The sequence below is a fragment of the Hyperolius riggenbachi genome, chromosome 11 (assembly GCF_040937935.1).
Source record: "Hyperolius riggenbachi isolate aHypRig1 chromosome 11, aHypRig1.pri, whole genome shotgun sequence".
Classification (NCBI taxonomy): domain Eukaryota; kingdom Metazoa; phylum Chordata; class Amphibia; order Anura; family Hyperoliidae; genus Hyperolius; species Hyperolius riggenbachi.
In genome coordinates, this window is record NC_090656.1 from 5,393,468 (window position 1) to 5,411,017 (window position 17,550).

The 17,550-nt window shown below is 44.0% G+C and overlaps 1 protein-coding gene across 2 annotated transcripts in view; it reads left to right on the top strand.

Moving 5' to 3' along the window:
• The first annotated feature begins 2,269 nt into the window (after positions 1 to 2,269).
• ELMO3 (engulfment and cell motility 3) overlaps positions 2,270 to 17,550 on the top strand; it is a 63,028-nt gene continuing 47,747 nt past the window's right edge. The window contains exons 1-5 of one of the 2 annotated variants that reach the window (XM_068261278.1): positions 2,270 to 2,420; positions 6,243 to 6,336; positions 6,493 to 6,533; positions 8,320 to 8,392; positions 14,905 to 14,955. In XM_068261278.1, coding sequence (XP_068117379.1) covers positions 6,259 to 6,336; positions 6,493 to 6,533; positions 8,320 to 8,392; positions 14,905 to 14,955 — 243 coding nt within the window. In that variant the 5' untranslated portion in view covers positions 2,270 to 2,420; positions 6,243 to 6,258. The remainder of the gene's footprint in view (positions 2,421 to 6,242; positions 6,337 to 6,492; positions 6,534 to 8,319; positions 8,393 to 14,904; positions 14,956 to 17,550) is intronic. The other variant, XM_068261277.1, reaches the window with a different exon arrangement.

Genomic DNA, 17,550 nt, shown 5'->3' on the forward strand with positions numbered 1-17,550 from the left:
CTCCAAGATGACCACAGCCTTGCTGAAGTAACTGATGGTAAAGGTGCTGGACTGGCCAAGCATGTCTCCAGACCTGAACCCTACAGAGCATCTGTGGGGGGTCCTCATATGGAAGGTGGAGGAGCGCAAGGTCTCTAACATCCGCCAGCTTCATCATGGAGGAGGGGAAGAGGATTCCAGTGGTGACCTGTGACTCTCTAGTGACCTCCATGCCCAAGAGAGTTAAAGGGGAACTTAAGCCTAAACAAACATACTGTCATTAAGGTACATTAGTGATGTTAATTAAAATAGATAGGTAATATAATCTCTTACCCGCCCTGTTTTAAAAGAACAGGCAAATGTTTGTGATTCATGGGGGCAGCCATCTTTGTCATGGGGGCAGCCATCTTTTTGGTTGAAAGGAGGTGACAGGGAGCATAAGACACAGTTCCAACTGCCCTGTGTCCTGATTACCCCTCCCAGCTGCACACGCTAGGCTTCAAATGTCAAATGCACAGCATCAGGGGAAAAAAGCCCAGGCAGTTTTCTTCTGTGCAGCTAAAAATGAGGCTTGGGTAAGAGAAACAAAGTTCTGATGCTGTGAAACTGTTAAAGAAACACCAATGTCGATTTTTAGTCCGGAGGTTCACTTTAAGGCAGTGCTGGGAAATAATGGTGATCACGCAGAATATTGACACTGGGAAGAATGTTGACCTTCTTCTCTTAGAGGTGTACCCACTTTTGTTGCCAGCAGTGTAGACCTCAATAGCTGTGTGTTGAGTTATTTTAATGGGACAGAAAATGTACACTGTTATACAAGCTGTTCACTGACTACTTTACAGGCATCAAAAGTATCATAGCTTCAGTATTGTCCCATTAAGGCTACTTACACACCAAGACGTTGCATTTTAGGGGACGTTATGGTCGCATAACGTGCCCCTAACGCAACGCATGGTGGTGCTGAAGTTGGACGTCAGATTGAGCTGCGTTATGCAGATCTCAAAGCAGACGCTTCAGGTTAGTGATAAGAAGTCCGGATCTTTTTAAGGATTCGTATCATTTGAATCGGATCATTGAAAAGATCCGGATCTTTTAACCGAATTATTTGAATCATTTTACTAGGGAAGCAGACTGGATGTAATGATTAGCAGGACAGGACTTTCCCTGCACTGTACATTCTGTATGTTCCTGTTTCTCCCAGACAGACATCCACTGTGAACCGAATGTTTCATTGTGATGATCCGGATGATTCGACTCACAAAAAAGATCCGGATCAAATGAAAAATTCGTTCATGATCCGGACAACACTACAGTTCCACCACGAGTCACCACAGTGCAGTGAATATTAATTAGACATGTGGCTGGCCGCAGAGGAGGAGGGGAGACCTCCTCCTCCAACATTACGGAGCATGTGCAAACAGCCTAATGTGGCTTAGCCCAGTATAACGTACAGCATGCAGCACTTTGTTTAAACGTGCTGAGTTACTATGTAACGCAACGTGTGCACTGTGAACAGCACATTGATTTTACAGTGCTGTGAGTTAGGCTGCGTTACTAGCTGCTGTAACGTGGGACTTTAACGTCCCGCTGTGAAACCAGCCTAAAAGAGATCATAAAATAATTACAAAAATATAAAAGGCGGACTCACTATTTTGAGATATTGTACAGTGGGATGCGAAAGTTTGGGCAACCTTGTTAATCGGCATGATTTTCCTGTATAAGTCATTGGTTGTTACAATAAAAAATGTCAGTGACCTCCTTAAATACTCTTTCTCATACTTGGATTCACCTGACTATGTAGGTCAGGGGGTCACTGAGCTTACCAAGCCAATTTGAGTTTCAATAATTAGTTCTAAAGGTTTTGGCATCAATAAACTTTATTTAAACAATTATTGCACACGTTCTGTAAATACAATAAACTTCATTTCATAAATATCACTGTGTGTGTCTCCTATATGATCTATTTAACCAACGATTTATACAGAAGAATCATGACGATTAACAACGTTGCCCAAACTTTCGCATTCCACTGTATGCTGTAAAATGCTGCAGAAGATGTCAGCGCTATATAAACACACAGCCATAAATAATAGATGATTGACCCTGCCCCAGTCTCGCATGGTGCATTTCCCGATCATGGACTTGGCAAAGCGCTGCTGCCAGGAAGCAGTTTATACAGAGAGATTTGAGAAGTAAACCTTACATTGGTGTGAAAGTTTTCCCGCTAGGTGACCAGGGTGCTGCGAGGGATTTGGGTGGCAGCGGCCCTGGGGACAGGATTTGGACTGACTGAGAAGAAGAGGCGTGACTGCTCAGAGGAATTCTTATCTGCAGGAATGCAAGCTTGTTATAACCCGTCCTCTGAGTGGCCTCCACCTCCTCCTGCTCCACCTTTGTCTGCTGCTGCTGCTGCTGCCGGACTGACAGGAAGCAGGTCTCAGGTAATCAGAACCTTTCTGCCAATCTTTATCCCGAAGTTCTGTCCACACACGTTACTGGGTTATCGACTGGTCTGCCTCTTCTATAGGGGGGGGGGGGGGAGGACTGTCTACACCATGCAAGGGTTAAAGAATGTCTAGCCATGAAATGCACAGTCCTGGAGACTATCCTGCCAGATAATGACGTAGCATTAAGAGATTCATATACACACTACATTCCAGCCTACAGGATCTGAGACACTCCACTGCTTGTGTGAGCTGTGACATGGCCAACGCTGTCATCTCTCCACTCGTGTGTGCGATAGACAGGTGACAGACGCCTGGAGAGATACCCCCCCCCCCCCCTCATATAGACAGGTGACAGATGCCTAGAGATACCCCCCCCCTCATATAGACAGGTGACAGATGCCTAGAGATACCCCCCCCCCTCATATAGACAGGTGACAGATGCCTAGAGATACCCCCCCCCTCATATAGACAGGTGACAGACGCCTGGAGTGACACCCCCTCTCATATAGACAGATGCCTGGAGAGACACCCCCCTCATATAGACAGGTGACAGACGCCTGGAGAGACACCCCCTCATATAGACAGGTGACAGACGCCTGGAGAGACACCCCCCTCATATAGACAGGTGACAGACGCCTAAAGAGACAACCCCCCCCCCCTCTCATATAGACAGGTGACAGACGCCTGGAGATACACCCCCCCCTCATATAGACAGGTGACAGACGCCTGGAGAGACACCCCTCTCATATAGACAGGTGACAGAGGCCTGGAGATACCCCCCTCATATAGACAGGTGACAGACGCCTAAAGAGACAACCCCCTCCCCTCTCATATAGACAGGTGACAGACGCCTGGAGATACCCCCCCCCCCCCCCTCATATAGACAGGTGACAGACGCCTGGAGATACCCCCCCCCCTCTCAAAGAGACTGATGAGAGGATTAGGTGAGGTGTAAAATGTGGCAAATTTTTGAGAAATGTTTAACTATTTCAAAATGTATAAAATTAGTGAGAAAAGAGAATTTGAGTCATTTACTATGATGTGTGTAAGACAGGTGTGTAGGGATGTTTCATAAAACTATATCTTCTAATTATGCTAACCCTAATATTCCCATATCCCTCATTCCCATATCCCTAACACTGTATTCCCATATCCCTAATATTCCCATATCCCTCATTCTCATATTCCTAACAATGTATTCCCATATCCCTAATATTCCCATATCCCTCATTCTCATATCCCTAATATTCCCATATCCCTAATATTCCCATATCCCTCATTCTCATATTCCTAACGATGTATTCCCATATCCCTTATATTCCTAACACTGTATTCCCATATCCCTCATTCTCATATTCCTAACGATGTATTCCCATATCCCTAATATTCCCATATCCCTCATATTCCTAACACTGTATTCCCATATCCCTCATTCTCATATTCCTAACGATGTATTCCCATATCCCTAATATTCCCATATCCCTCATATTCCTAACGCTGTATTCCCATATCCTTAATATTCCCATATTCCTAACGCTGTATTCCCATATCCCTCATATTCCTAACACTGTGTTCCCATATCCCTAATATTCCCATATCCCTCATATTCCTAACGCTGTATTCCCATATCCCTAATATTCCCATATCCCTCATATTCCTAACGCTGTATTCCCATATCCTTCTTATTCCCATATCCCTCATTCCTAACGCTGTATTCCCATATCCCTTATATTCCTAACGCTGTATTCCCATATCCCTCATTCTCATATCCCTAATATTCCCATATCCCTCATTCTCATATTCCTAACGCTGTATTCCCATATCCCTAATATTCCCATATCCCTCATTCTCATATTCCTAACGCTGTATTCCCATATCCCTAATATTCCCATATCCCTCATTCATTTGTTATGTACAGAATGTAACAGCATGCACATAATCACACATTTCACCTACTGGTAGATTCAGGACTCTCAACTTCCCCTTTAGATTTAGAAGCTTATGAGGAGATCATATCATTAAACTCAAAGTCCTGTGGTGTTTTTAAAGGATACCCGAGGTGACATGTGACATGATGAGATGTGTATGTACAGTGCCTAGCACACAAATAACTAGGCTGTGTTCCTTTTTTTTTCTTTCTCAGCCTGAAAGAGTTAAATATCATGTATGTAAGTGGCTGACTCAGTCCTGACTCAGACAGGAAGTGACTACAGTGTGACCCTCACTAATAAGACAACAACATAGGAAATCCCATCATGCTTTGCACAGCATCAGGGAAAAAAAGCCCGGGCAGTTTTCTTTGATGGGTGGAGCTTAGCTAAAAATGCATCTAAAAATTATGAAGTTCTGATGCTGTGAAACTTTTAAAGAAACACCAAGCCTTTTCAGTTCTGAGTAGATTTTTAGTCTGGAGGTTCACTTTAATTGGTTTAAAAAAAAGTTCTGTTACCTTGGGCTTCTTCCAAGATTCACCCCCTCACAGTTTCAGAGGAACCTCGGTGTCCTCCCGATAACTCCCCTCCCCTCTGTTATGCCGCTGTCCCCTGAACTACTGCGTATACCTCCCGATCGCACTTCCATGGACGGGAGCATTCTGCCCATGTGTAGTTGCAGGATGTATGAACTGTGTATGTACAGAATGTTCCCAGCCACAGGAGTATGATCGGGGAGGTATACACAGCCAGGACAATGCACAGCGTAGGGGACTGGCAGAACACTGAGGGACCCCAACACAACAGGGCTGAAAGAAGTCCCAGGAACGTTTAACTTCTTTTCCCTGGCTAAGGTTTACTTTAACAGCTTAAAGACCAGGGCTTAAACCCCCTCTAGTGACCAGGTCATTCTTTACAAATTAGGCCACTGCAGCTTTAAGGACGCGCTGCAGGGCCGTACAATTCAGCACACGTGACCCCCCCCCCCTTTTTCTGCCCACCAACAGAGCTCGCTGTTGGTGGGCTCTGATTGCTCCTCCAGTGTTTATTTTTATAAATATTTTTGTTTTTATTTTCACAATAGATTTCCTTATTTATTTATGTATTTTTTCCCATATCTTCCCTCCCTCCCACACTCAGCCTATGGCAGCAGATCGCTCCTGCGTGTCTCATGGGGACAGCCGTGTCAGACGGCAGTCCCCAGTACAGCGCTGCCGTAGATCGCAGTGCTGTACACAGTAAATAGACGCGGTTTCGCCGTTTAACAGCAGTCTAGAGACTGATGACGGAGTGGAGCTCTATCATCCAAGTGGAGATGCGTGCGATCTCCTGCAAATCCCCGCCCCAGGACCTAACACCGATCGGTCATGGTGCTGCCGCCATGGTCATGCCGATCAATGTGATGCGGTCGCCTGCAGGTTAAAGTACACCTGCAGTGAGAGGGCTATGGAGACTGCCATATGTGTTTCCTTTTAAACCATACCAGTTGCCTGGCCGTCCTGCTGATCTCTTTGTCATCACACCTAAAACAAGCATGCCGCTAATCCAGTCCATTTTCGGTCTGGAACCTTTGATCTGCAAGCTTCAGTTCAGGGTGTATGGCTAGAAGTACTAGAAGCAGTGTACCAGAAAATCAGCCACGTAATGTGCATTGTTTAGAAGGAAATAAATATGGCAGCCTCCATGTGTCTCTCACTTAAGGTGTCCTTTAAGATGACTTGTATGGTTGCCTAATGTTTGTGTTGCTGGCTGCGTTTGGAGTGACATGTCTAGCTTTAATGTCACTTTTCTATTTGGGAAAGGGGGGGGGGGGGTTGCAGGAGTTAACATTTATAACAGTAACAACAACAATATTTGTTTTTACGCATTTGCTGTTTATCTGCAGATGTACGATAGCCAGCATGGAGCCGGCAAAAAATGTAGTGAAGATCGCCATCCAGATGATGGGCGCCTACCCCCAACTCATTGAGCTCAACCAGGTAAGTATGATCTGTTCTCACTGGAAGCGTCAGGCAAACCAGAATCATTTTATTTAACTTTTAGTGATGTCATTATTCTGACGCAAAGAGTTATGGGTAAGTTTTGTTACAAGGTATGCGCCCCCAATACTTACATACACTTTTTTTCTATTTCAGAGCAAGCCTCTGTCTGCAGTCCTGAAAGATGTTTGTGATGCGTAAGTCATTATTACTGGTCATAGTGGTGTTAAGGGGCCCATACACTCAGCCGATTTTCTGGCCGACCGATCGATCCAGATCGATTGATCGTTTGCAAATCGGTTGGCCAATCGACCGATCGATGGCCGATTTCGATGGATTTCCATCGAACTAGCAGGGTGGAAAATTTAGGTCGATCTGATGAGATTGCTTATCAGTTTGCATTGGCCTTAATGGAAATCTGATGGCAAAAAAATGCCATCAGATCGAATTTCAATAGATTTGAAACTGAAATCTATTGGAATTCTATCCTGGTAAAAAATGTTCTAAAAACGCATCCGATAGATCATCAGATGCATTTCTTATCTATCTGCTGCCAATCTGACGGGTGTATAGGCACCTTAAGTTGCAGTCATTTAAAACAAAGTAGATTAGCTGAGTAGTGACCGGCACTACTTGGAGGATTGGCCCTTTAGATTAGGCGGGACGCATTTTGCGACATCAAACCCATGGGTGTCTAATCTGCGTGCTCAGGATGACTGCGTGCAGCATTATGACAGATAAACAAAAGAGAAGTGAAAAACATCTGGCACTGCAGCGATTTAAAGTTGCGTTTAATCCAGACTGTGTTCAAGTGGAATGCATACGCATAGTGGACGAGCCTCAGAAGAAGCACCGCCGTGCGAAACGGCCGTTAGGCTGCCCAAACTACACCCAGCGCCCACTGCCACGCAACACACCCATGGTAGGACTGTAATGTTCCTTATATAGTACTGTTTGCTGTATGCATTCCACTTGAACACAGTCTGGATTAAACGCAACTTTAAATCGCTGCAGTGCCGGATGTTTTTCACTTCTCTATTGTTTAAGTTGCAGTCAGGTGGGGACATGTCACAGTTGATCCCCAACTCAATAATTACTGCTTGCATGCAAACTTAATGCAATTTTATGTAGATAAAGAGGAACTGTAAGCAAAGTTTTTTTCTTTTTTTTTTAACAAAACAAAGGAAAGGAGAGTGTGGTATGAGAGCCTTTGTTAAGAACTCTTTTACAGCTGTCCTGAACAATGAGATGGAGGAAGATTGCGAAGATGTGGAGTCCGTTTGGGTAAATATTCATGGTGGAAATAAAAGTTGCCAATTGCTTATTGGGGTATGCTACAGGCCACCTCTTATTAATGAAGCTGCAGAACTGCGATTACTACAGCAGATTGAAAAAGCTGCAGGTAAAAATAAGGTCATAATTATGGGCGACTTCAACTTTCCAGACATTGACTGGAGTATTGAGGCTACCCACTCTGGTAAAAGCAGCAGATTTCTGGCAGCACTACAGGACAATTACTTGACTCAAATGGTAACTGAACCAACTAGGGGGAATGCGTTACTGGATCTGATCATTTCTAATAGACCAGATAATGCATCAAATGTGCAGGTTCAAGAACATTTGGGAAATAGTGATCACAACATGATAACGTTTGATCTGGTGACTGATAGGCTGTGGGGCTGCTGGAGAGATATGCAAACAGCGTACTTCTCCTGCGTAGACTGGAGCCGAGTGACGGGACCTGGTTCCCGAAGCGGAGGGCGGCGGCATGGGAGCGATCCGAGCGGATGGGGCTGGAGGAAGCCCCAGGCATATATACATTTTTTTACTTATTTGAGCTCTGGTACAGCTAAATGACCAGCAGCAGCAATAATGATGGAGGAGTGACCATGGGGTGAGAGTGTGAGTGATGCTCAGATCATTAGACATTAGAGGCGTGAGCACATAATACTGCGAGTCTAATACATGGTCTGTATGGTGCAGGTGGAACATCAGTAACTCGGAGCAGTACGCCCTGCAGTATGTGGACGGGCATCAGGCATACATCACTGAGCTGGTGAGTACCCTGGCAGGAGGGCACAGAGGTGGCTTGGGGGGAGGAGCACAGAGGTGACTTAAGGGGGATGGGCACAGAGGTGACTACTGTAAAAGTGGGTTTCCTGTATAATTTACTGCATTCTGCTATATGTCACTACAGGGCCTCTTTACTGCATTCTGCTATATGTCACTACAGGGCCTCTTTACTGCATTACTGCATTCTGCTATATGTCACTACAGGGCCTCTTTACAGCATTCTGCTATATGTCACTACAGGGCCTCTTTACTGCATTCTGGTATATGTCACTACAGGGCCTCTTTACTGCATTCTGCTATATGTCACTACAGGGCCTCTTTACAGCATTCTGCTATATGTCACTACAGAGCCTCTTTACTGCATTCTGCTATATGTCACTACAGGGCCTCTTTACTGCATTCTGCTATATGTCACTACATGGCCTCTTTACTGCATTCTGCTATATGTCACTACAGGGCCTCTTTACTGCATTCTGTTATATGTCACTGCAGGGCCGCTTTACTGCATTTTGCTATATGTAACTACAGGGCCTCTTTACTGCATTCTGCTATATGTCACTACAGGACCTGTTTACTGCATTCTACTATATGTCACTACAGGGCCTCTTTACTGCATTCTGCTATATGTCACTACAGGGCCGCTTTACTGCATTTTGCTATATGTAACTACAGGGCCTCTTTCCTGCATTCTGCTATATGTCACTACAGGGCCTCTTTACTGTATTCTGCTATATGTCACTACAGGGCCTCTTTACTGCATTCTGCTATATGTCACTACAGGACCTCTTTACTGCATTCTCCTATATGTCACTACAGGGCCTCTTTCCTGCATTCTGCTATATGTCACTACAGGGCCTCTTTACTGTATTCTGCTATATGTCACTACAGGGCCTCTTTACTGCATTCTGCTATATGTCACTACAGGGCCTCTTTACTACATTCTGCTATATGTCACTACAGGGCCTCTTTACTGCATTCTGCTATATGTCACTACAGGGCCTCTTTACTGCATTCTGCTATATGTCACTACAGGGCCTCTGTACTGCATTCTGCTATATGTCACTACAGCGCCTCTTTCCTGCATTCTGCTATGTCTCTACAGGGCCTCTCTACTGCATTCTATTATATGTCACTACAGGGCCTCTTTACTGCTTTCTATTATATGTCACTGCAGGGCCTCTTTACTGCTTTCTGCTATATGTCACTACAGGGCCTCTTTACTGCATTCTGCTATATGTCACTACAGGGCCTCTTTACTGCATTCTGCTATATGTCACTACAGGGCCTCTGTACTGCATTCTGCTATATGTCACTACAGCGCCTCTTTCCTGCATTCTGCTGTATGTCACTACAGGGCCTCTTTACTGCATTCTGCTATATGTCACTACAGGGCCTCTTTACTGCATTCTGCTATATGTCATTAGAGGGCCTCTTTACTGCATTCTGCTATATGTCACTACAGGGCCTCTTTACTGCATTCTGCTATATGTCACTACAGGACCTCTTTACTGCATTCTGCTACATGTCACTACAGGGCCTCTTTCCTGCATTCTGCTAAATGTCACTACAGGGCCTCTTTACTGCATTCTGCTATATGTCACTACAGGGCCTCTTTCCTGCATTCTGTTATATGTCACTACAGGGCCTCTTTACTGCATTCTACTATATGTCACTACAGGGCCTCTTTACTGCATTCTGCTATATACCACTACAGGGCCCCTTTACTGCATTCTGCTATATGTCACTACAGGGCCCCTTTACTGCCATCTGCTATATGTCACTACAGGGCCTCTTTACTGCATTCTGCTATGTCTCTACAGGGCCTCTTTACTGCATTCTATTATATGTCACTACAGGGCCTCTTTACTGCTTTCTGCTATATGTCACTACAGGGCCTCTTTACTGCATTCTGCTATATGTCACTACAGGGCCTCTTTACTGCATTCTGCTATATGTCACTACAGGGCCTCTTTACTACATTCTGCTATATGTCACTACAGGGCCTCTTTACTGCATTCTGCTATATGTCACTACAGGGCCTCTTTACTGCATTCTGCTATATGTCACTACAGGGCCTCTTTACTTCATTCTGCTATATGTCACTACAGGACCTCTTTACTGCATTCTGCTATATGTCACTACAGGGCCTCTTTACTTCATTCTGCTATATGTCACTACAGGGTCCCTTTACTGCATTCTGCTATATGTCACTACAGGACCTCATTACTGCATTCTCCTATATGTCTCTATAGGGCCTCTTTACTGCATTCTGCTATATGTCACTACAGGGCCTCTTTACTGCATTCTGCTATATGTCACTACAGGGCCTCTTTACTGCATTCTGCTATATGTCACTACAGGGCCTCTTTACTGCATTCTGCTATATGTCACTAGAGGGCCTCTTTACTGCATTCTGCTATATGTCACTACAGGGCCTCTTTACTGCATTCTGCTATATGTCACTACAGGGCCTCTTTACTACATTCTGCTATATGTCACTACAGGGCCTCTTTACTGCATTCTGCTATATGTCACTACAGGGCCTCTTTACTGCATTCTGCTATATGTTACTACAGGGCCTCTTTACTTCATTCTGCTATATGTCACTACAGGACCTCTTTACTGCATTCTGCTATATGTCACTACAGGGCCTCTTTACTTCATTCTGCTATATGTCACTACAGGGTCCCTTTACTGCATTCTGCTATATGTCACTACAGGACCTCATTACTGCATTCTCCTATATGTCTCTATAGGGCCTCTTTACTGCATTCTGCTATATGTCACTACAGGGCCTCTTTACTGCATTCTACTATATGTCACTACAGGGCCTCTTTACTGCATTCTACTATATGTCACTACAGGGCCTCTTTACTGCATTCTGCTATATGTCACTACAGGGCCGCTTTACTGCATTTTGCTATATGTAACTACAGGGCCTCTTTCCTGCATTCTGCTATATGTCACTACAGGGCCTCTTTACTGTATTCTGCTATATGTCACTACAGGGCCTCTTTACTGCATTCTGCTATATGTCACTACAGGACCTCTTTACTGCATTCTCCTATATGTCACTACAGGGCCTCTTTCCTGCATTCTGCTATATGTCACTACAGGGCCTCTTTACTGTATTCTGCTATATGTCACTACAGGGCCTCTTTACTGCATTCTGCTATATGTCACTACAGGGCCTCTTTACTACATTCTGCTATATGTCACTACAGGGCCTCTTTACTGCATTCTGCTATATGTCACTACAGGGCCTCTTTACTGCATTCTGCTATATGTCACTACAGGGCCTCTGTACTGCATTCTGCTATATGTCACTACAGCGCCTCTTTCCTGCATTCTGCTGTATGTCACTACAGGGCCTCTTTACTGCATTCTGCTATATGTCACTACAGGGCCTCTTTACTGCATTCTGCTATATGTCATTAGAGGGCCTCTTTACTGCATTCTGCTATATGTCACTACAGGGCCTCTTTACTGCATTCTGCTATATGTCACTACAGGACCTCTTTACTGCATTCTGCTACATGTCACTACAGGGCCTCTTTCCTGCATTCTGCTAAATGTCACTACAGGGCCTCTTTACTGCATTCTGCTATATGTCACTACAGGGCCTCTTTCCTGCATTCTGTTATATGTCACTACAGGGCCTCTTTACTGCATTCTACTATATGTCACTACATGGCCTCTTTACTGCATTCTGCTATATACCACTACAGGGCCCCTTTACTGCATTCTGCTATATGTCACTACAGGGCCCCTTTACTGCCATCTGCTATATGTCACTACAGGGCCTCTTTACTGCATTCTGCTATGTCTCTACAGGGCCTCTTTACTGCATTCTATTATATGTCACTACAGGGCCTCTTTACTGCTTTCTGCTATATGTCACTACAGGGCCTCTTTACTGCATTCTGCTATATGTCACTACAGGGCCTCTTTACTGCATTCTGCTATATGTCACTACAGGGCCTCTTTACTACATTCTGCTATATGTCACTACAGGGCCTCTTTACTGCATTCTGCTATATGTCACTACAGGGCCTCTTTACTGCATTCTGCTATATGTCACTACAGGGCCTCTTTACTACATTCTGCTATATGTCACTACAGGGCCTCTTTACTGCATTCTGCTATATGTCACTACAGGGCCTCTTTACTGCATTCTGCTATATGTCACTACAGGGCCTCTTTACTTCATTCTGCTATATGTCACTACAGGACCTCTTTACTGCATTCTGCTATATGTCACTACAGGGCCTCTTTACTTCATTCTGCTATATGTCACTACAGGGTCCCTTTACTGCATTCTGCTATATGTCACTACAGGACCTCATTACTGCATTCTCCTATATGTCTCTATAGGGCCTCTTTACTGCATTCTGCTATATGTCACTACAGGGCCTCTTTACTGCATTCTACTATATGTCACTACAGGGCCTCTTTACTGCATTCTACTATATGTCACTACAGGGCCTCTTTACTGCATTCTGCTATATGTCACTACAGGGCCTCTTTACTGCATTCTACTATATGTCACTACAGGGCCTCTTTACTGCATTCTGCTATATGTCACTACAGGGCGTCTTTACTGCATTCTACTATATGTCACTACAGGGCCTCTTTACTACATTCTGCTATATGTCACTACAGGGCCTCTTTACTGCATTCTGCTATATGTCACTACAGGGCCTCTACTGCATTCTGCTTTATGTCACCACAGGGCCTCTTTACTGCATTCTGCTATATGTCACTACAGGGCCTCTTTACTGCATTCTGCTATAGGTCACTACAGGGCCTCTTTACTGCACTCTGCTATATGTCACTACAGGGCCTCTTTACTGCATTCTGCTATATGTCACTACAGGGCCTCTACTGCATTCTGCTATATGTCACCACAGGGCCTCTTTACTGCATTCTGCTATATGTCACTACAGGGCCTCTTTACTGCATTCTGCTATAGGTCACTACAGGGCCTCTTTACTGCACTCTGCTATATGTCACTACAGGGCCTCTTTACTGCATTCTGCTATATGTCACTACAGGGCCTCTTTACTGCATTCTGCTATATGTCACTACAGGGCCTCTTTACTGCATTCTGCTATATGTCACTACAGGGCCTCTTTACTGCATTCTGCTATATGTCACTACAGGGCCTCTTTACTGCATTCTGCTATATGTCACTACAGGGCCTCTTTACTGCATCCTGCTATATGTCACTACAGGGCCTCTTTACTGCATTCTGCTATATGCCACTACGGGGCCTCTGTACTGCATTATACTATATGTCACTACAGGGCCTCTTTACTGCATTCTTCTATATGTCACTACAGGGCTTCTTTACTGCATTCTGCTATATGTCACTACAGGGCCTCTTTACTGCATTCTGCTATATGCCACTACGGGGCCTCTGTACTGCATTATACTATATGTCACTACAGGGCCTCTTTACTGCATTCTTCTATATGTCACTACAGGGCTTCTTTACTGCATTCTGCTATATGTCACTACAGCGCCTCTTTACTGCATTCTGCTATATGTCACTACAGGGCCTCTTTACTGCATTCTGCTATATGTCACTACAGGGTCTCTGTACTGCATTCTGCTATATGTCACTACAGGGCCCCATTACTGCATTCTGCTATATGTCACTACAGGGCCTCTTTACTGGATTCTGATATATGTCACTACAGGGCCTCTTTAATGGGAATGCAAGAAAAGCTCATAGTAATTGCAGGAAAGATACAGCATGTACATGTATTTATGTTTTGTGGAAAAACTGACATTATTGGAAAGTGGCAACATGAGCGATGCTGTACAATTTTCTTGCAATATTCTTGTGCTCATTTTTTGTTTTGCTTGCTTACCAATCTGCAGAAAAATACGATCACGCTGTAAAACTGATCGATTGCACGAAAAGCTCACTAAAACACACAGGAAAAACAGACATGAATGGTGGAAAAGTTGTACAGACTATTACAGAACTATTATAGCTCAAAGAATGCCTTTATTTCATGCATACTTTTTACCTATGTCAATCATTTACAGAAGGTAGTAAAAACAGATTTGACAGGTTTTGGACTAGTCCATCTCCACTTGGGGGATTCTCACAGTTTCCTTTATTTTTTACAAAAGCAATCACTTGAAAAGATCTATACAAATCAGTCAGCAGCTTCTCAGCTGGTTTGACAAACGATTTTGGCAGATGGACTGAGCAACTGCCGGAAATACAAACATAATGGCAAATTCTCCATGAGGAGGTGGGCTAGTCCAAAACCTGACAGATCTGTCAGATTTTCACTAGCTACTGTGACAGCTACATAAGAGTAAAATAATTAATAGTAAGTTTTACTTTGGAAAAAAAATGTGCAGTTTATATGTACGTATTTTACATTTATCTGCTATAGTTGCCCTGGATCAAACACAGTTCAGAATCTTCTGTTCTCGAATGATCAGAATTCTTCCTGTTCTCATTTTCTCTTGCAGAACAGGATGGAAATAAAGAACGGCAGCATCCTGAAGCTGGCCACAGCCCCGGTGAGAGCATGACAGAAGAACCACAGAAACCCCATTTATATTAAATGACGTAGCAGAGGAATCTGCAGCCTTACAGTGTAACTCCATCGGCCATGTTTCCAAACACCAGCATTGTATCTGTGCAGTCACACTGTAGCAGCTGCTCTCCTGAATGCCAATCAGCACTCATAACATTTCTGTGTGACTGCACAAACACTCCTGACTGCAGGAAAGGGACGGAAAGTCCAATAGGTTGTCATTTCTCTGTGTGGGAGCTGGTTGGCAAACAGCAGCCATGTTTGTGCAATGTTAGATTTGGCTGAACCTTCACATGTAGTTTTGAAAATATGAATCGGGGACCCCCGAGAAATTCTGTGTAGTATTATTGCTACAGATACAATTGGAGCGTTGACTACATGACATTACACTACATTGAGCAGTACAGCGCTTGCGGTTCGATCGATGCTCAATAGATTTCTGCTGACCTCCATATACAGTAGATTGGAAAGCATAGTATAAGCGCTTTTAGGGCGATTTGTACAAATCACCTGCGCTTTAAAATTACAAAAAACGCCTCTAGTGTGAACTAGAGCGTCACGTGTAGAGGAAGAATTGATCGCTATTTGATCAAACTCCAATTGTATAGGGATTAATCAGTTTGGTGTATCGGGTGTGGTTGACCTGCGTATGGCCAGCTTCACCGAGTGTAATCCGAGCTGGAGAACTGACGGTTTGCCTCTTCTGACCCTCCCAGCCCCCTCCCTCCCCTCCCCCTCCCCCATGCCTTATAGATATAAACCGCTATTGTGTGTATGATGCCAGCACATGCAAGGAAATGGATGCATTGATTGCTGCGGGCTGCAGTATGAGCAATGCCTGAGCTAAGCACAGCCCAGGTTCTACAGATCCCTCTAGCAATAATGTAAGTAGTAAAGATGGAGACCGGCAGGCTCATTGTGGATCAAACAACCGGAACGAATTACACGGCAAATATCATTCCTTGATCTCTCTTATATTTTTTAAAGTGAACCTGAGACCACAAATTAAAGCATTTAGGTGTGCATGGGGGTTTTTCTCCACCCCCCTGTAGGGCCTGGGCTCCCTTGCCATCCTCCCAGGTTGCCTCAATCCTCTGATGGCCGGCCTGGTAAATCATCCTCAGTCGCAGTCTACTGCACATGTCCTATCGTGCTCATCGCTGGGAGCGTTCTGCACCTGCTCAGTACTAACTGCAGACACACAATACTCTCAGTGATGGGAGAGCGACTGGAGGGTATACCTGGGCTGGCCAGGATCAGAGTGGCCCAGGAGGATGGCAGGTGAGCCCACAGTCTACAGAGGGCTAGAAGAAGCTCCAGGTACATACAAATGATTTTATATTTTGGTCTCAGATTTTCTATAACTTCTCACTTTGCAAAGTATTTATTTATTTTTACCCCTTTACTAGCTTTTGGTAAACTTCCCTTAAAGGGGAACTGAAGACAGAGGTATATGGAGGCTGTCATGTTTATTTCCTTTTAATCAATACCAGTTGCCTGGCAGCCCTGCTGGTCTATTTCTCTGCAGTAGTATCTGAATAAAACCAGAAACAAGCATGCAGCTAGTCTTGTCAGATCTGACTTATAAGTCTGAACCACTGAAACACCTGATCTGCTGTATGCTTGTTCAGGGGCTATGGCTAATAGTATTAGAGGCAGAGGATTAGCAGGGCTGCCAGGCAACTGGTATTGTCTAAAAGGAAATAAACATGACAGCCTCCATATACCTCTCTCTTCAGTTCCCCTTTAAAGGACAGGTGAAAATAAAGTAATGAAATAAACGATTGTATCTATCTTCCTTCTCTTAAAAATGACTTTTTAAGATATTTTAGTTTTATTTTATGTTTAAATCTACTTTTTAAGTTTTAACTGTTTTATTGTATTTGCTCAATGACGTATTCATTAATGTATGCCAGAACTAAAATCTATGAACTATTGAACCTTTTTATCTCTTTCCTGCTCTCGGAAGCCATTTTCTGCTAGGAAAGTGTTTTATAGTTGTAATTTCTTATACAGTGTGAGGGTCACACTGTAGTCACTTCCTGTCTGAGTCAGGACTGAGTCAGACAATTACAATACCTTATATTTAACTCTTTCAGGCAGAGAAAGAAAAAAAGGAACACAACATAGTTCTTTGCATGCTAGGCACTGTACATACCCATGTCAATCTCATCATGTCACCTCGGGTATCCTTTAAGCACTGACACCTTCATCCCCTCACTAGTTTCCAGGTACCACCTCAATCTCCACTCTGCACACAACCTTCTTCTGTCCACCTCTATAATCTCCTGGCATTCACATATACAAGACTTTCCACATGCTTCACCCCTGCACTGGAATCCCCTTACAAAACACATCTATCACTCTCCAACCTTTGAAATCTTCAAGCGCTTCCTCAAAACTCCTTTTTTTCGACAACCACACCCTCTAACTTAGGCCATTTCCCTTCAACCTCTGGCCTAATTGTGCTCCTTACTACATAACCTAACAACACACTGCCTCTAGGTATAAGAGGTTACATTTGTTACTGTTACTACTTCGTCTACCAATTCTGTATTATGTACCAATGTCTATATTT